At 39.1% G+C, this 20,320-nt stretch overlaps 1 protein-coding gene across 1 annotated transcript; it reads left to right on the top strand.

Moving 5' to 3' along the window:
• The first annotated feature begins 8,672 nt into the window (after nt 1–8,672).
• LOC145783103 (small ribosomal subunit protein uS11) lies at nt 8,673–20,059 on the top strand. The gene is made up of 5 exons (XM_082594877.1): nt 8,673–8,720; nt 10,507–10,659; nt 16,596–16,697; nt 17,901–18,037; nt 19,933–20,059. Exons 2-5 carry the CDS (start codon nt 10,514–10,516, stop codon nt 19,998–20,000), a joined length of 453 nt encoding a protein of 150 aa, XP_082451003.1. The 5' UTR covers nt 8,673–8,720; nt 10,507–10,513; the 3' UTR covers nt 20,001–20,059.
• Nucleotides 20,060–20,320: the final 261 nt, after the last annotated feature.

The following is a 20,320-nucleotide window of genomic DNA, read 5'->3' as shown; positions in this document are numbered from 1 at the left end:
ATATCCACGGTAAGTCTTGTGTGTGTAGCCTTTCCCTCCGATTCACAAACTTTTTGCTCTGCTAATCGACTCGTAATAGGCAGTTAGGCATATAACGTCAAGAAAGACCATACAAGCATAAAAAATAAATATAAAAATGTAGCTGTTCAATTCAAACTCCATCCATTTGTTTCCATTGTCTAACAATGGACTGGAGGCAACAACAGCGAACCTTTTTTGGGACCAATTAAGCTCATCGATTAATTCAATGGTCGAGATTCGACTGGCTCAAACTTCATCAGTGGATCAATAATAATAATCACCGTTTACTGGAGATACTATATTAAAGACAAATATATAAATTGTAGGCTACATCACAGCTGGACCTTAGCTCTCAGAAATCGCAGTATTTCGTGAGTTTGCATTAATTGCTATCGTCCAATATGAATTGCTTAAACTCACCTGCCTCAGAATAAGTTATCGTGCCTAAGTTTCAAGAGACAAGTTTTTAAAGTAACAGTTTTATGTGAACAATTTTTTGAACATTTTTTAATAAAAAGTTTACACTGTCACTCAAAATAAAATAATTTTTACCATTGTTCTAGGATGGCAGATAAACTCCAAAAAGTCACCGGAGTTATCTCCCATTCTTAGGATGCAGAAAAACAAGAATGGACAATAAATAGCTTAAATGAAACAAAAAGATAAGAGCGCAGCAGGTCAGTACAACCTGTGGCTATTGATGTAGCATGTAGGCATGACTACCGTGTTTAATTTTTTTTTTTATAATTATTGAAAGATAAGGAATTTGTCAGTAGTTGTAACATCGTGTTTTATGTGTCAACAAATATTGTTTGTTGCCTCATAAAAACTGCACAGCTAAGTGTTGGGCAAACACAAACGAAAAAATGGCAACCTTTCTATGTTTATAACTATAGTTAAGGGTGAACTTTGAAAAAGCAGATTGTTATTTTTGGTGTGCGCAGCAGTAGGCCTTTTGTAATTAAAACAAACAATAACATCTCCATAACATTGTTGATATAATGAGTTGTTACTTCATGCTTGTTTTACTATTCTGCTTATCAGATGTGGCATTTGTTACTAAAAATAAACAGTGAGTGCCCAAAAAGGGGCGCAGTCCAATAAAAAACTTTTCAAGCGGCAAAACACAAACTTGGGTGAATTTGTGGGAAGAATTCGATCAGTGGGGCGTGGAACAAACAGTAGGATTCAAGGAGTAGCCTACTTTTGGATCCTGTCCGTCGTGATTTTAGGGGCCATAACCTTTCCAAGGGGCCTGTAAAATTAAAAAAACCACCGCGTATTCTTTGAATATAGTGCATTTTTCTTAAAATTGCCTTGATTTGGGCCGGATAATCTTATTGGTACCGGGCCCAAATTTTTCTTTCAACGGCCCTGGAAATAAATACGATAAATTCAACACATAACCAATAGACAAAATGTATCGATACAATTACGTTACGTTTTGTTTTTTGTTTTTCATATGTTTATCCTGCATTGCGGGAAAGCGGACTTGAGCGCTATGCATTGGTGTACGCCTTCCGACGTAGGCCTACACCTGACTCACGCTGCAGCCGACGGCAATGTCTGTTTCCGGTTGTCTACTCTACTTATGACCAGGGCCGGATTAAGGGTACTGTAGGCCTAAGGCTGTTTACTAGAGAAGAGCCTATTTTTGCAAACCAAGCTACAAAAAGTAATAAAAATACACAAATAAAAAATAAAATTGAAATTATTTACTGTAAAATAACATAAACTTAACAGAAAAATGGCTACTGATGGCGCATAATTGGTTTTGAAAACAAACACAATCAGTGAAGCAGATGGAACAGGTTTTGGAAAGAAAGAAATGGATAGTAGGTACCTATGATAATACTTTACCTAATGACACTCTAAACCAGGAGTTTTCAACCTTTTTTCCACCGCAACCCCCTCGAGCAATCAATGTAGTATTGCGCCCCCCCCCCCATAAAACTATTGTTCCAACGTAAACTTCAACGAAAAACGTTTTTTGCGATGTTATCACGGCTTTTATTACATTTCCTCCGATTGTTATTTCCATTTTCTATCAAGCTTAGCTAGACAATAAGAGAAAAAAATAATGAGAATAATCTACGTTTTCGCACTTTCACCGGTTGAATTTATTGCAATCTTTTATGGATTTATTTAAATCAGTTTCAGTGAGATGGTTGGTGCTGCATATTTTTAACTAAGTATATTAAATTTGTCAATGCGTGCACCTGTTATTGAAAGAACTTTCAAACAAAATAGCCGACACTAATTTTTTTCAATGCATTGAAAACGATACTGAGAAATCTATAGTTTGCATAGGATTCTACATAATTTTGCTTTTTTACCATAGCATTGTTACCGTAGCCTACTGGTTAAGTTTAGTCTGCATAAAACAACGTACCGTAGGCCTATACATTCCTACAAGAACTTGGTGAAAAATATCGAATGCTTTCCTATAGTTAAAGCCTTTGCAATGTCTGAGAGCTTAAACAATATATTGTAATGGATGCAACCTAGTTCGTACCCTGAACAGTTCGTACCCTCAATTCGTACCCTGAAAAGATCGAGAGAAAAAATTAAAAAGCGGAAGTCGCTGATCGCTGTTTCCGCAAACATCTTAAAATTCCCCCCCTGAAAAGATCGAGAGAAAGATAGCACAAAGCCGAAGTCGCTGATCGCAGTTTCCGCTAACCCTCACCAGGGATTGTAGATATCCCTGACCCTCACCCTAACGCTAACCCTCGCCAATTGCAGTTTCCGCAAAATTTTTTTTGCACTTTCCGTTAACCCTAACCAGTGCCGGTCTTAGGGTATTTCGGGCCCTGTGCGGAATATGATTTGCGGGCCCCAATGACAATGATCCAACTCAGTAGCGTAGCTGGGGAGGCCTATTTTGAAAGGGGAGGGGGTGGTTTGACGGTCGGCGGCGAAGCCTGACACCCAGCGGCGGGGGGTCTGGGGGGCCTCCCCCAGAAAATTTTGAAATATTATTTTGAATTTGGGGCATTCTGAGAGCATGTTCAAAATTTGGGTATGAATATTATCCTACTGTAAAATGGTCCTGTCCGGTGGCATAGCAAAAGAATAAGATCATGCATTCTTGGGCGTTTTTTGGAAATAAAGCTATGTTGAGTCTAGATGCAACCTATTTCGTCCCCTGAAAAATTCGTACCCCGATTTCGTACCCTGAAATCGGCGTTAACAAAATCAAATTTCGTCCCCTGAAAAGATCGAGAGAAATTTGAAATGTTTGCGGCAACTCCGATCAGCAACTTCGGCCATGTTGTTTTTTTTTCTTGATCTTTTCAGGGGACGAAATAGGTTGCATCCATTGAGTCTTTCTTGTTGCTAATTCCTTTGTTGAATTCACTTGTTGAATTTTTCCATTGGAAATGACAAAATTACTGCATTTTCTGAGTAAATTGCGGGCCCCCTAATTTGCGGGCCCTGTGCGATCGCACGGTTTGCACACCCCAAAGACCGGCACTGCCCTAACCATAGACTAATCTATGCTCTAACCCTAACGCTCACTGATCGCAGTTTTTGCAAACATTTTTCCGTAGTTTCCGCTAACCGCAGTTTCCGCTAACCCTTACCCTAACCTTAGAGTTATCTATGCTCTAACCCTAACCCTCGCTAATTGCAGTTTTCGCAAACATTTTTCCGCAGTTTCCGCTAACCGCAGTTTCCGCTTACCCTAACTCTAACCATCGAGAAATCTATGCTCTCTAACCCTAACCCTCGCTGATCGCAGTTTCCGCAAATATTTTTCCGCAGTTTCCGCTAACCGCAGTTTCCGCAAACCCTAACCCTCGAGTTGTTTGCGGAAACTCCGATCAGCGACTTCGGCTTTGTGCTATTAAACTGCGATCAGCGACTTCGGCTTTTTTTAATTTTTTTCTCGATCTTTTTAGGGTACGAACTGAGAGTACGAACTGTTCAGGGTACGAACCAGGTTGCAGCCTATTGTAATAACCTCAAGTAGAGGAATGGGCGATTGCAAAAAAAACACAGTTTTTAATTTTTTCTGGCAAAAAAAGAATTGAAAACAATACACTAGAATTCAAGCGCCTCGGGAACCTCCGAAAAACGGCTCGCGACCCCCAGGTTGAAAAGCCCAGCTCTAAACTCAATTTCGGTAAACGTGGCGCCTACGCGGTTTTGGAAATGGGCTCTTCATATGTATTAACTCGACTCAGTCATTCGTTTTTAAGCAAAAACTATACTGTACTGGTATTGGATCTGTATCACTATCAGCCTTACAAAAATTGAGGGCCGAATTTTCCAGGGCCTACTGGTTAATCCGGCCCTGCTTATGACATAAAACTTGGTATTACCCATTACTCAAAATCAATCACTGGGTAGAGGCAATTATCGTAAAGTTTCTTGCCCAGAGAAACAACAGCAAGTGCGGGTGGCTGGAGTCGAACATGCAGGCTCTCGACTGCGAGCCCAACGCGCTAACCACTCGGCCACTGCTGCATAATTTACGTTTGGTTTGGTTGGTTTTGAATCATTATTCTCGGACTGACAAAGCCTTAATAGGTTATTCCTTGTAGTTTCGCATACTTGTAGAGCAGTGGTTTTCAACCAGGGTTCCGCGGAACCCCAAGGTTCCGCCATCAGTAGCCTAAGTCTAGGGGTTCCGCAAGTTTACATTCACATACGAGAGTCTATTTTATTATTATATGCATATTGTTTAAATATAATCAAATATTGATTAGGTTTGCCACTATTAATAAATTTGCTACACTTTAACAAGTTCGCTGCGATCCCGAATTTTCGTTGTTTTCTTGTGGTGCGATTACCTTTAACTTTCTGCTTTCCCGCCAAATTTCGTCGACATGTTTTCTTCGCTTCAAGGAGTTCTTTCAAACAGTTTAATCGGAGAAGGAGTTCTTTCAAACAGTTTAATCGAACTTCTGGAACGAAGAAGCTTCAAAATCAAGCGGCGCTGGTTCGACTCTCGGAGTGTGCGCTTGAGCAACGCACGTTAAAGACTGCTCTCCATTCAGCGGCATCTAATGGATGGAACAGTTCCCCGGCAACAAGACTTCAACAATCGGAGACTTCACTCTGTCAATCTCGGTGACCGGGCCTGCGTCAGTGATCCAAAGCCTCTACAAGTGTGCGAAACTGCCAGGATTAAGCTCTGCAAGAAGCTTTCCCAGTCCGTGGATAAAGATTCAATCAATCAATGTACATCGGTGGAACGTGTTAAAGATCATTTTGTTTTGCCAGTAGTCTATTAGGTTTTTCACAGTTTGTAGGCTATTTTTATTGTACCGTACATAAATAAATCTGAACATGAGTATTTTAATTTAATTTTATTAATCAAATGATGTTTTTTGCATAAAGCAATTAAATTATTGAACAGGGGTTCCTCGAAATTTTGGGATGTTTCATTGGCTTCCGTTCCACCAAAAAGGTTGAAAACTACTGTTGTAAGGCTTTGCAACGTTACATTTGTTATCTTTACTTCCTTTGTTTTCAAACAAAGGTTTTTCACTGAGGAAGTTTGTCTGGTTTTCCTTCCAACCTGAAACCAAAACTAAATACAGGTTACGAGGATCCCAGAACTAGAAATGTGGTAGGTACCGAAACCCACTCTGCGAAACGTATAGCCTACGCGAATCAGCTGATTTCAGTCATGTGACTCAGCACGTGATAGCCTATTCTGATCGTCTTTCTCGAAAGATATTGATACAAAGAAATTTAACTGAATGCATCGCCACAACCAGCGAGGCCTAATGGCTTAGTCCTAGAACTACAATCTGATTGTTCGGTCTGTGGAATCGTATACAAAGCGAAAATATGCTTCCCGGAAACTATTTTTTGCCTTCATGCTCTTTAGCTCCTCAAGAAAAGTATTTTTGGTTAACTTATACTTGTACGCTGATAGTTTCCGCGGGCCGCACATAACAGCGTGTCGAGCCGCATGCGGCCATTGGGTCGCCAGTAGGCAGCCGTGGCCGAGTGGTTAGCGCGTTGGGCTCGCAGTCGAGAGCCTGCATGTTCGACTCCAGCCACCCGCACATGCTGTTGTTTCTCTGGGCAAGAAACTTAACGATAATTGCCTCTACCTAGTGATCGATTTCGAGTAATGGGTAGTACCAAATTTAAGTCATAAGTAAAGTAGACAACCGGAAACAGACATTGCAGTCGGCTGCAGCGTGGGTCAGGTGTACGTCGGAAGGCGTACACCGATGCATAGCGCTCAAGTCCGCTTTCCCGCAATGCAGGATAAAGATAAACAAACAAACAAAAAACACAAAAAGGTGACCCCTGCTCTAAGTTATGTTTTTATGGTTAAAACAATGGTATCATTACATAATTATGCAGTTATGCACGTACCTACTGTAGGCTATAGCCTAGTAAATAATGCTGCAGATTATTCCTCCCAGCCTCCCAGGTGGTAGCCTATTATAAGTGTGTGTATTCTTGCCTTTTTATTTGTGTGTACATCGCCATATTTTGTACAGCGCTAAACAGCAATTTAACAATTTTGTAATTTTTTTGGCCAAATCGGGCCCGAAAATGGAAAATTTTTGCTTGTTGGCACGAAAGGCTATCACGAAAACACAATGTAGCCCACAGAATAAACGATTTGAAGTATTACGAATGCAACAATGTTATGGGGGTCTGGGGGGCGGAGCCCCCCAGAAGTTGGATTGACTTTGACAGCTGCGCCTCTGGGCCAACCTAGCCTACTGTTAAAATGCTTCCTCCATGCCTGCAACTATTACTAGCCTATATTAGGCTACGTACAACAGTATAGTTTTTGAAAATGTTAGATTCCTGTGTTGGATTAAAACAAATATAGTTAGGCTACAATCATTTGATTGAGTAAGTCGCTTGACTCAGTGGCGTAGCCAGGAAAAAAATTTGGGGCGGCCAAATATTTGATGAGTTGAAGAGAACAACAAAGTGATTTAAGTCAAGACATCGCCACCTGGTGTGCAGTGGGGTATCTTGGTGGCTTGAGCAAGAGAAGCAATAAAACTGGTGGGGTTAGAGCGTGCCGAAGGCACGCGTATTCTAGGGGGTCCGGGGGCATGATCCCCCGGAAAATTTTTGCAAAATTACACTTAAATGATGGATTATAGCGCTTTCTGGAAACACTTTTAGGGTAATATTTGTATGAAATTTATTAGCAGATATACAGCTATTAACTTTTTAAAGGTAACTCTTACACACGAACAGGCAAAATCTGTGTCTAAAATTAGAGAACACCAAAAACTCAGCTACACAAAAACCCAACAGAGTAAGCCATTCTAAAATTGCTTCCACAAATTAGTTAAAAGAAGCGTAAATCGAGTAAATTTTGCGCGATTTACAATTTGCAAAATTTATTGGTGTCTTTCTGTGTGTCTAAAACAAGTCCTTGGGGGTGTTAATAGCCAGATGTCTTGGAAAACGTTATAAATTTCTACAAATTTTATTATATTTTCATCAAAGTGTTCAACTTTGGTACCAAACTTTAAAAATTTGGGGGGGGCCATGGCCCCTTTCGCTCCCCCTGGCTACGCCTATGGCTTGACTGCTACGTATTTGATTAAACCTAAGCACTTTGACATCCGCACTTATAACCCCCCCCCCCCCCAATAGCTCAGTTAGTCAAGTGCCTGACTTTGCAAACAAAAAAACTGCAACATCAAGAGGCACTGGGATTGTGCGCATGAGCAACGCACATCAAGAATAGCTTTCCGTTCAGAGGCACCTGATAAATGGCATAATTCACAGACAACAACTTTCGGAAATTTGATTGATTGAATCTTTATCCTCTGACTGGGAAAGCTTCTTGCAGAGCTTAATCCTGGCAGTTTCGCATACTTGTAGAGGCTTTGAATCACTGACGCAGGCCCGGTCACCGAGATTGACAGAGTGAAGTTTCCGATTGTTGAAGTCTTGTTGCCGGGGAACTGTTCCATCCATTAGATGCCGCTGAATGGAGAGCAGTCCTTAACGTAGTTTGTATGTAAATTTTAACTTCAACAACAAAAAGCGGAAACTTCATTCTCTCAAACCAACAGTCAAACTCGGTAACCGAGTCTGCGTCGGTGCTTCAAAGCCTCTACAACTATGCAAAACTGCTGGGATTAAGGTTTGAAAGAAGATTTCTCAGTGCGTGGATAATGAATCTTGGAGAGCTTAACCGTTTGTTCAAAACAAAAACTTTGAAGTGTAATTTGGAGCCAGAGTTTCTTTAAAACAAAGTGCGAAATTTGCCTCAAATATCTGTCAAAACCGTGAAAGTGAAAACAATTTTTACTTTCTTTTTAATGTGTTTGAAAATGTCGAATGCCTACGTTATTTGATCAGTTTAATATAACTTTTATTTCAGAAAATTAAATCAAAAATTTTACCGTTAACGATCTTATAAACATCTCGAATGTGGTCATACAATTGGTATAAATCAGTGAAGTAAACTAAGAAATGATTTATTTCATTTTACTTCTTTATGGAAATGGATCATATTCATGGTATTATACTTTTTTAATCTTATAAAAAATTAAAATGTGATGTATAGTTTTAGTATTTATCTCTACGAGCATTTTTTCATTTGAAGTTGTAACAACTTATTTTATATGCAAACGTTGCCCTTGTGCGAACTGAAAATTATTCTAAAATGTTTGGCAACACAGAAATTTTTGGGCCGGATACCAGAAAAACAGTTTCAGCCTTTTCACTGCGAAGCTTAGAAGGAGGTAGGTATTGGTGTATTTTGTCAGAATATTTATCTTTATACATCAGAATAAGTTTGTCACCTGGCTCTGTAATTTTGTGATGCCAAGTTTCCAAAGAAGTATGTAAATTTTTTTAACAATGTTGATATGCGCTAGCGGAGTCGCATCATGATCAACACAAATTTGTAAACGCAGCTTCGCAGCACTTACATTTCATCTAAGTAAAACTTCCATACTACAATAACCAACATAACTATTTTTAGATAGGAGGGATGAAATTTTTGCTGAATATGATTGGGTTGTGTATATGGCTTTTTAAATGGGTTTCGTCTATTACTAAAACATGTAGTTGTACAGTCAGGTCTTTTGTGTTTGCTGTGGCTATTCTTACCATATACGGAAAATTTATTTGCTAACCTTTTAATAACAAAGGAAAGCTAGATTTAATTGCCCTGTTTTATAATAGATTTAGTAGAAACTAGATGGCACATACACAGTTACACACCTCTGGGTCAAAGAGATGCAACCTAGTTCGTACCATGAACAGTTCGTACCTTGAAAAGATCGAGAAAAAAAAACAAAAAAAGCCGAAGTCGCTGATCGCAGTTTTCGCAATCGCTTTAAAATTTTCCCCCTGAAAAGATCGAGAGAAAAAATAGCTCAAAGCCGAAGTCCGCTGATCGCAGTTTCCGCAAACATTTTTCCGCTAACCATAGAGTACTCTATGCTCTAACCCTCGCTGATCGCAGTTTCCACAAAAATTTTTCCGCAGTTTCCGTTGCCCCTTACCCTAATTCTAATTTCTAACCATAAAGTAATCTATGCTCTAACCCTCGCTGATCGCAGTTTCCGCAAACATTTTTCTGCAGTTTCCGCTGTCACCCTAACCATAGAGTAATCTATGCTCTAACCCTTGCTGATCGCAGTTTCCGCTAACATTTTTTCGCAGTTTCCGCTTACCCTAACTCTAACCATAGAGTAATCTATGCTCTAAACCTAACCCTAGATCGCAGTTTCCACAAACATTTTCCCGCAGTTTCGCAATTTCCGCTAACCACAGTTTCCGCTAACCCTCGAGTTTGTTTCAAATTGTTTGGGGAAACTCCCATCAGCGACTTCGGCTTTGTGCTATTAAACTGCAATCAGCAACTTCGGCTTTTTTTAATTTTTTCTCTCGATCTTTTCAGGGTACGAACTGACTGTACAAATGGTTCAAGGTACGAACTAGGTTGCACCCGGGTCAAAGCCACTTTTATCTCCAATCAAGTCCAGAGGTTGTTTGCAGTGATATACGCGCATACAAAAAATATTGACACCGTCAGCGTAAATGCAAACGTTCGAAAAACCATACGCCGTATGCGTCAACGTAACTTGTAAAATAAGTTGGCGGCGTCAGCGCATACACTAGCGTAAACTCATTTTGTTTGCTAGGTGCCAAACATTCACACGGTATAAACCACTTGAAACAAACAAGTTTTATTTTGAATTTTCACAAAGAAAGAAGCATCTGAAAGTGTTCATCTAACATTTTGCTGCGTTTTGGTTTCAATATGTCTTAGCTCATTGAAAACATTCAACTGCAGCGCTGGAATGGGTGTGTTGTAGCGAAAAAAAGACGTTAAAAAGTATGCGTTGACGCTATGCGCTAAAAAGCGCGAAAACTTTATGGCATAGCCTCAAGCAACAACTATCCAAAAAATGTAAGCGTTAGTGGCTAGCGCAAACAAAAAGTCTACGGTGTAGCATTTGCGGCGTATACGTATATCTCTGGTTTTTTGTCACCAATTAAATGTACTTTTGCATTCAGGTAAATCATGCCGAGAAAGGTAAGAGCAGAAAGAACTGATGAAGTTGTGCAACTTGGTCCTCAAGTTGCAGAAGGCGAAAATGTTTTTGGAGTAGCTCATATATATGCTTCCTTCAATGATACCTTTGTTCATGTCACTGACTTGTCTGGAAAGTAAGTAAATTTCTATAATGGGATTTTAAAAGTGATGTGTGGAGTGTAATTTATACAAACTGTTTTTCATTGCAAGCTGTACTTTCGATTTAGAAAGGTATTTATGTATGGTATATTTTCAGTTGGTATGGACAACATATAAGGAAACAATGGCTTAGCCTGTGATTCCAATCAGGGTTTCTTTTTTTTGGGTGCAACCTAGTTGTACCCTCAGTTTGTACCCTGAAAAGATCGAGAGAAACAATTAAAAAATGCCGAAGTCGCTGATCGCAGTTTAACAGCACAAAGCCGAAGTCGCTGATTGGAGTTTCCGCAAACAAACTCGAGGATTAGGGTTAGCGGAAACTGCGGAAAAATATTTGCGGAAACTGCGAACAGTTAGGGTTAGAGCATAGATTACTCTGTTAGGGTAAAGGTTAGCGCAAACTGCGATCAGTTAGGGTTAGAGAGCATAGATTACTCGATTGTTAGAGCCGAGTTAGGGTAAGCGGAAACTGCAGGAAAATGTTTGCGGAAACTGCGATCAACGAGGGTTAGAGCATAGATTACTCTATGGTTAGGGTAAAGGTTAGCGGAAACTACGAAAAAATGTTTGCGGAAACTGTGATCAGCGAAGGTTAGGGTTAGAGCATAGATTAGTGATTAGTCTAGGGTTAGCGGAAACTGCGGAAAAATGTTTGCGGAAACTGCAATGAGCGAGGGTTACGGTTAGCGGAAACTGCGATCAGCAACTTTGTGCTATCTTTCTTTCGATCTTTACAGGGGGAAAATTTTAAAATGTTTGCGGAAACTGCGATCAGCGACTTCCGCTTTTTTTAATTTTTTCTCTCGATCTTTTCAGGGTACGAACTGAGGGTACAAACTGTTCAGGGTACGAACTAGGTTGCATCCCTTTTTTTTAGCTGCTTGAGTTGCAGATTTTTTCACAAAGACAAATAATATCACTTTGTTTCATTTTTATGTTTTTTGGATCAAGGTTGTTTTTTTCTGTTGTTTTGAAATGTAAGAAAAGAAACAAGATTGCTACATGAACTTAAATGGCTATTAACCACTTGAGGACGGAAATTAGTTTTATTTTGCTTAGTATGCCGGACAGAATTAATTTCAAAGAATATTTTCACTTTTACTGGAATTTTGTTTTCGAATGGTTTTCAGTTCGGTGGTTTCCCCAGTGTACACTAGGGTGGAGTGAAAAAAATTTTTTTTTTTCAAATCAAAAAATCAGATTAACCAAAAGTGGCGTATGGACCTAAAACCAACTTCTGAGAAGGTTTTGGGTTTGTGCCACCTACACCCAGGTGGCCCATAATTTTTAAAGGTCATCCCAGGGTCAAATTTCATGAAAATCCCATAACTGGGAAACCGGTTAAGCTAGAAAGTTGGTTTTTGGCTTAAAGTTTCCAGAAGGTCCATGTTTATATATGCTCTAATGCAACTTTTGTCTCTATTTTAACTACATAAGCTGATAATAATAAAAAACAACGTTTTAATTTGAAAGCTATATAACGTGAAGAAGTGAAAATGTTATGTTTGAACTATTTGCACCAATAGTTATGTGTTAAGGCATAATAGGTACAAACTGACTGAGTACTGCTTAAAATACTTTCTAAGTAGTTGGTACAAAGGATATGCAAGCAACAATCATGGATATGTGACAAAAAAACTCAATCCCAAAAATAAGTAGCAAAGACTCATATGCAATAATGTTACTATGCTGTTTGACATTCAGTTTCAAAATTTACATCTTTACTTTCCATGAAATTTATAAAAAACTACTTACAATCAGGGTCGCATTATAAAAATTATCATGTGGTAAAAAATATTGAAAACCTTCAACCTGAAAACATCAAGACAATCAAAGTCAGAAAAAATATATTTCGACCCTGATCCATTGCAAATTTGGGCAAGGCTGACTGGGCTTTGGTAAAGACCCTTGCCAACCTTAATCCACCACTGTTTGCAATGAGTGTTACAGAAACCATGACATCAACTCATATATAATTACACGTATCCAATAGCAATACACAACCAGGGGCTACGAGAAGGGGGGGAAGTCGGGCAACTTTCTCCCCTAGCATAACATTATAATGGAAAAACGAGTAGTTTTTTGTTTTTTCCACGTTTGAGAGGGCCCATTTTTGCCACTAAAATGATAGTGTACCAACTTAAAATAAACAAATTTTTGAATGAAATAGGCAGTTCCAAGTATTTTTCGTAGTATTCAGTAGATCAATTACTCCAAAAATGATGTGACCCCCAGAGTCAAACCAGCGCTGCGGGATCTTGAGCCGGACGAGTAACCACTGAGCTAACAGGGCGGACTTACGCGTGGCCAACGCAGTTTTTGAAGTCAAGGTTCCGTTGGTCAAGCAAAAATAGTAGGCTACACGCTTAGCCAAATGCAGCAGCACCAGTTTTCAAGTTAAAACAATAGAAAATTGATGATGCAGAAATCAGTAGTCTTAACATTATCAAATTTTACGTCTTGAAGCAGTTTAACATTGCCTACCTTAATACGAGAATGATTCGTTCTTGATGCGATACATTTGAAGTTACATAATACTATGATCGAAAAATACTTGGAACTGCCTATTTCATTCAAAAATTTGTTTATTTTAAGTTGGTACACTATCATTTTAGTGGCAAAAATGGGCCCTCTCAAACGTGGAAAAAACAAAAAACTACTCGTTTTTCCTTTACAATGTTATGCTAGGGAGGAAAGTTGCCCGACTTCCCTCCCTTCTCGTAGCCCCTGGTTGTGTATTGCTATTGGATACGTGTAATTATATATGAGTTGATGTCATGGTTTCTGTAACACTCGTTGCAAACAGTGGTGGATTAAGGTTGGCAAGGGTCTTTACCAAAGCCCAGTCAGCCTTGCCCAAATTTGCAATGGATCAGAGTCGAAATATATTTTTTCTGACTTTGATTGTCTTGATGTTTTCAGGTTGAAGGTTTTCAATATTTTTTACCACATGATAATTTTTATAATGCGACCCTGATTGTAAGTAGTTTTTTATAAATTTCATGGAAAGTTAAGGTGTAAATTTTGAAACTGAATGTCAAACAGCATAGTAACATTATTGCATACGAGTCTTTGCTACTTATTTTTGGGATTGAGTTTTTTGTCATATATCCATGATTGTTGCTTGCATATCCTTTGTACTAACTACTTAGAAAGTATTTTAAGCAGTACTTAGTCAGTTTGTACCTATTATGCCTTAACACATAACTATTGGTGCAAATAGTTCAAATATAGCATTTTCACTTAATCTTCACGTTATATAGCTTTCAAACTAAAACGTCGTTTTTTATTATTATCAGCTTATGTAGTTAAAATAGAGACAAAAGTTGCATTAGAGCTAGAGATGTACCGATACCAATATTTTGGCCGATACCGATCCCGATACCGATATCACTTTTTTAGGCCGATACCGATACTGATACCGATATTTTGGCCGATACTTTGGTGTTACAAAAAGAAGCAATTTTGGTATTTGCAAGGAATTATATCAAATGCTAAGTTTTACCTTACTTGCATAAAACTATTAAAAAAAGCTTTCAATTGGCATAATTCATTAAAGATTTAAGAATCCAATCTCAACCGCATTGTTGTGTCATAATAGTAGGTTTTAGTAATGAAAGGCCACCATAATTGAGGATTGGGGTATAAGGGAAGAAACATTACATCATAATTGGGGTTTCTGAAAAAAAAGTGTTTGCGCAAACTCTCCAAATAGGCTAATCATAATTGATAATAAGATGTAAAATGTAAACCAAGTGATTTGTGTAGTCGTACAAAAACTATTCGACAAGTAATGTGCAACTTAAGGGCTCTTGTCGTTTGGTTGAAAAACTTTTGCCAGGCCAAGACTACCCAGGTAGCAAAAACACACAATTCTGCATCGCTCTCACCCCGCCAAACACTCAAAAAACCTGTGCAACTCGGCTGCCCCTAGCAAGCCGGCTCCACCAGTCGGCGATTCAACTTCCACCCTTAGCCGCAACAAACTCACCAGCCCAAACAATGTCGTGGCAGAATAAGTAGGCCCAAAAAGAAAACAATGGGACCACAAATCTTTTAGGCGGAGCAAGTCTTTTAGGCGCAGACAGTTAGGCGCCGGTCAAATAGGTGCGCACACTGTGGCATCTAGATATTTAGGTGCGGAGCACTGTGGCGCCCGTTCATTTAGGTGCTATTCCTAGTAAAGTCTGCAGATTGTATCAGCTTGGCAGGTAAGGCAATGCTTTTCACACAAAATGTTACCACAGAGTGCGCGCCTATCTGCCCGGCGCCTAACTGTCTGCACCTAAAAGACGTGGACCCAAGATAACAACCTCATTGCGAAGAAAGGAGCGTCCCCCCGGCCACCAGCACAAGGCTGAGCAGTGAGCACTCACCAGCACAGCGAGCTGCCGCGACCCGCCAACCACAACGGTGCAGCTTCCACACTAGCCATTTCAATTCTTGTCGATGTCAATTATTGCTACAAAACGGCTGCCGAGAAACATATAGTTGATTGGATGGTCTAAATGGCTAGCATGGAAGCTACACCGTTATGGCCAGCGAATCGCAACAGCCCGTCGCACCAGTGAGCGCCCAGCCCTGTGCCGACAGCGGGGAAGGACACTCCCCCCCACAATGAGGCCGCCATCCCAGGCGCAACAAGACCACTTATTGATTAGATCAGTGAAGATTCGCAGTCCCACCGACCCCACCCACTCCGCCACGACATTGTTCAAGCCTGGTGAGTCCACCACAACGAAAGGCGGAAACCAAACCATAAACTGACAGAACCAGCCCACCAAAACAACCAAGCCACACTGGTCCATCAAACGTCCAGCAACGCAAAAACGATGCAAAACTACACATCCCGCCACCTGGGTAGTCTTGGCCTGGTTTTATCCTCTGCTGAAAGTAAAAAAGAAACACAAATGATAAATATTGGAGAAATCGAGTCTCCTTCACAACTTAAGAATCAAACAACGCAAAACTGCTGAAGCAAAACGTTTTGTTTGAATGAAAGAATCACTGTAAGCAAACAATGCTTGAAGTCATGGGAGTGTGAGGTATCAAAAATTTGAACAGGTTGTTATTTTTCTACTTCAATGTGACGTTAGTTACTACTTTAAAAAATCTATTATATATCTTTGCTTCTGCAGAAAATCCGCAGCAAACGCCTTTTTTTTACATGTTTAGTATCGGCCACAGTATCGGCCAAATTTTGCCGATACCGATGCCGATACCGATACTCAAAAAATGGCCGATATCACCGATACCGATGCCGATACCGATATATCGGTACATCTCTAATTAGAGCATATATAAACATGGACCTTCTGGAAACTTTAAGCCAAAAACCAACTTTCTAGCTTAACCGGTTTCCAAGTTATGGAATTTTCATGAAATTTGACCCTCGGATGACCTTTAAAAATTGTGGGCCACCTGGGTGTAGGTGGCACAAATCCAAAACCTTCTCAGAAGTTGGTTTTAGGTCCATACGCCACTTTTGGTTAATCTTATTTTTTAATTTGAAAAAAAAAAATTTTTTTCACTCCACCCTAGTGTACACTGTACATTTGTACAACATAATAATGTGGCCAATATTAAAATAAATAATTGCTGAAAGTTTTGTGTATATAAATGGCACCTGTGTTGTCAACTGTAAAAATGTGTATATTTACGTCATCCGTCCACAAGTGAATTATATATATATATAATCAAAATAAATTAACCAAAGCAGTGTCTTATATCATTTGCATTTAACGCTGCAGTTCAAGAAATTTATGATTGCTGTTAATTTCCTTTATCCATTCTAAAGTCATAAAAGGCTCTGGCTTAAGTTTCGGGAATGTTATGTTTCATAAAAAGCATTAGCTTTATTTTCTGAAACATCATTTTTTACTTGACTATAATTTAAAGAATTTATGTTTAGAGAAACCATTGTGCGAATTACTGGAGGTATGAAAGTCAAGGCTGACAGAGATGAGGCATCACCTTATGCTGCTATGTTGGCTGCCCAGGATGTTGCTGTTAGGTTTGTGGCTTGATTCTTGTGCTGGTCATTATCGAAGCCAGTTTTCTGCTGCACCCAGATAACTGGTCAAAACTTGACCAAAATTGAAGAGTTTCTGAACGGTCGTTAACAATTGTTGTTGTTGGCATTTACCACAGAAACTAACACTGAAAAATGCACATTTTGGTAGTTGTGTTAATCAACCTAAAGGAACCCATTGAAAATGCAGTCATTGGACCACTGAGCATGTGATAACTAAGCAAGTACATTTCAGCTACAGTGCCAGCGGCCCAGCGAAAAAGTGTTTAAATTCATTTGGCAAAAAAATATTTTCACAAAATCCATTCATAAAATTCGTATGGTGTGATATATTTCCGTATAAGCATCGCATACAAAAAATGCTTAGTTACAGGATAATAGACTGTCAGACTTGTCTTCACCTCACAGCTTTGATGCCTCGTTTTGTGTCACATAATGGTGAATAAGTAGGTCAGTGAAATTGAACTATTATTTTCATTTTCCTGAAATTTTAAGGACTTAAAAAAAGTTTATCAAAAGCCAAAATGGGTGGAAAGAAAATGCCAATGGAAGAACAACCTTGTGCCTTGACTTTAGTTAGAAAAGGGACATTCTGCAATTAGTATGTCGAGAGTTATTGATGTTTCAAGAGAGGCAGTTTAAGAGATTGGGGAGTTTTTGCCACCCTGTATGGTACTGAAAATAAAGTTGGTCTCAGGAGTGCTTCTTTTTTCATTTAACTGCATTTACATATAAACGGATGTGAAGTATTTTGTAATGGGATGTCTATGGCAAAACAGTGGGTTAACACACACATACATTTTTTACCTAAGGATTGTTTTGCCAACTTTGTAATGGCCAAGTCAGGAAATGAGATTTTCAGTTAACATCGGACTTGCTTGGTCATCGCTCGCTAAACTGGATTTGCTGACTTGTAGGAGACTCTGAAAATGCTTATCAAGGTTTAAATTAATGTCCGATTTACCTTCAACATCAGAATAACTAACAGGGTATCAATAGGTCTACGTGACACTTTGAGAGAGTATGTGTTGGGAAGACACTCAGACACAAATGTTCTTTACCTTTTCAGTTAAAACGAGCATAAGACGACCAAAAAAAGCCAGAAGAAAACTCAATTTAAAAGTTCTTCTGCAGAGACCAACTATAGTTTTGTAATTGCTTTAAATATAATTTTATCATTGACAGATGCAAAGAACTTGGTATCAATGCTCTTCATATAAAGCTGCGTGCCACGGGTGGAACCAAAACAAAGACTCCAGGACCAGGTGCACAAAGTGCTCTGCGAGCTCTTGCAAGAGCTGGAATGAAGATTGGGCGCATAGGTAATGACAATTTTATAATGGAGTAGCTACTTTTGAGAGAAGATCATGCTTTTATCATTTTGCCGCACTTGTTTCCACAAAGGTCGAGCCAAACTCGTCTTTATGTAGATTCAACGTCAGCAGACTTTGTGTTATTTGAACAATTTGTTTCGTCGTGAAGTCTCCTTTTTTGTTAAAATTAAAAGTTGAAAGCTGTGAAGCATTAGCATGCATTACAATCGTTCTGACAAAATGGAAAAGTTTTTATGCCATTGTAAAAATGGCCCCTGTATCTTCAGAGCATCGGGATATTTTTAACATCTTCTTCTTCAACAGATTGATCATGTTTGATCAGCTGTGATCTCCCTTATGAACTGCCTCCATTTTGTTCTGTCTTTTGTTTTTTTTAGTGCTTCCGGCATGCTTTTTATTCCTGTAATTTGCTTGATATTGTCAAAATATTTCATTTTTTGTCGTCCTTTTGTTCGTTTGCCTTGCACCATCCCAGTTAACATTAAATTTTCCAACGAGTTGCTTCTTGCAATGTGTGCAAAATATCTCAATTTTCTAAGGTTAATGTTGTTTATCAGACTCCATTATCGTTTATTTGTTGGAAAACAATTTCATTTGTTTTTCTTTCCATCCAGCTGATACGTAATAGCCTTCTGTGACACCACATTTCAAAACTTTTTAATGTCACGTTTTTTGCATGTCCAAATTTCACATCGGGAAAACGAGAGTTCGCAGCAATCTTAATTTTGTGTTTTCACCAATTGATTTCTGTTTCCACGCGTTGTAAGTGATGTCACAGCTGTTTTTGCCATAGCAATTCGCCTTCTAATTTCCGTGCTATCATCATAAGTGTCTGTTATGACACTGCCAAGATAGCAGTGTCATAACTGCCAAGATAGCAGAAATTACTTGCACTTTCAACAACATGACCACCAATGTATAAGCTTGGACAAATTTCATCTTTTTTACTTTTGGCCATCACTTTTGTTTTTGTGGGATGTAATTGCAAACCATATTCTTCACTTCTTGACTTGATCCTATTCAAAAGTTCTTGCAGTTCCGTTACACTTCCACTGACCAACACTATGTCGTCAGCATATCGAAAGTTGGTTACCACTTTTCCTCCAATTTTCACAGAGCCATCAAAATTCTCCAAAACTTTTCTCATTATGTGTTCAGTATAAAGATTGAAAAGATATGGTGACAATATGCATCCCTGTCTGACACCTTTTCCAATGGAAAACCACTCGGTGAGGCCACTTCCAGTTCTTACTGCTGCTTTTTGAGCAGTGTACTGTACAGGCTTCGGATTAAATTGATCAGATGTGTAGGAAAGCCATAACCTTTTAGAATTGTCCACAATTGTTGATGCTTCACTGAATCAAAAGCCTTTCGATAGTCTAGAAAACATAAATGAGTTGAAAGGTTCCGTTCTCTTCGTTTCTCTATCAGCATTATAAGATTGAATATTGCGTCTTTTGTTCCTTTGCGGGGTCTATAACCAGCCTGTTCAGGAGCTAATTCGTATTCAATTTTGTTTTCTAGTCTTTTTAATTATTGTTAACATTACCTTGCTGGCATGGCTAATTAAAGCAATTGTTCGGTTGTTGCTGCATTCCGTTATATCGCCTTTTTTTGGTAATAGGACAAATATTGGCAGTGTCATAACTGATAATAGTCTTGCAGATTTTAACATAGCTCCCCATATTTAGCTGGCATGCTGACTTACGTCATAAATGCAGCATTTTATGATATCACATTTAAAAAGATAAAACCTGTGCTGTTTCTGTAACAAATTCACCGAGGATCACTTCGAACATGACGTGTATTGTGGTGACCAATTTTTTCCATGCAGCGACTAATTTTTACTTAGAAATTCTAATGTTTTTGTTTCCTTTCTGCAGAGGATGTTACACCCATTCCTTCTGACAGCACAAGACGAAAGGGTGGCCGAAGAGGTCGACGATTGTAGGCGGTAGCTTACGAAGGTTGTCTGAAAATTTCTTCGACAATAAAAATCTTTCTATCTTGTTTCAATTATGTTTTATGCGAGGGTGCAACAGCTTGTGGTGTGAAAAGGTATTTTGGATGTTGGCAGCCAGTGCCGAGTTTAGCAAGAGAAGGAATGTTATATTAAACTGTTAAAATGATAAGTAGTAGTCCAGTTTCAATCCGATGATGTCCAGGTCACCGTGAGTGGCCGGATTCACCTCCAAGTGCCGCAATCGCCTTCACACCCTGCCTCCTCACCGATCTGTATAACGCAGTGGTTCTCAACCTTTTTTCTTTCGT

This window comes from Aplidium turbinatum, chromosome 14 (genome assembly GCF_918807975.1).
Source record: "Aplidium turbinatum chromosome 14, kaAplTurb1.1, whole genome shotgun sequence".
NCBI lineage: Eukaryota > Metazoa > Chordata > Ascidiacea > Aplousobranchia > Polyclinidae > Aplidium > Aplidium turbinatum.
Note: the sequence above shows the minus strand (reverse complement) of the source record. Positions and strands in the feature narration are given on the sequence as shown.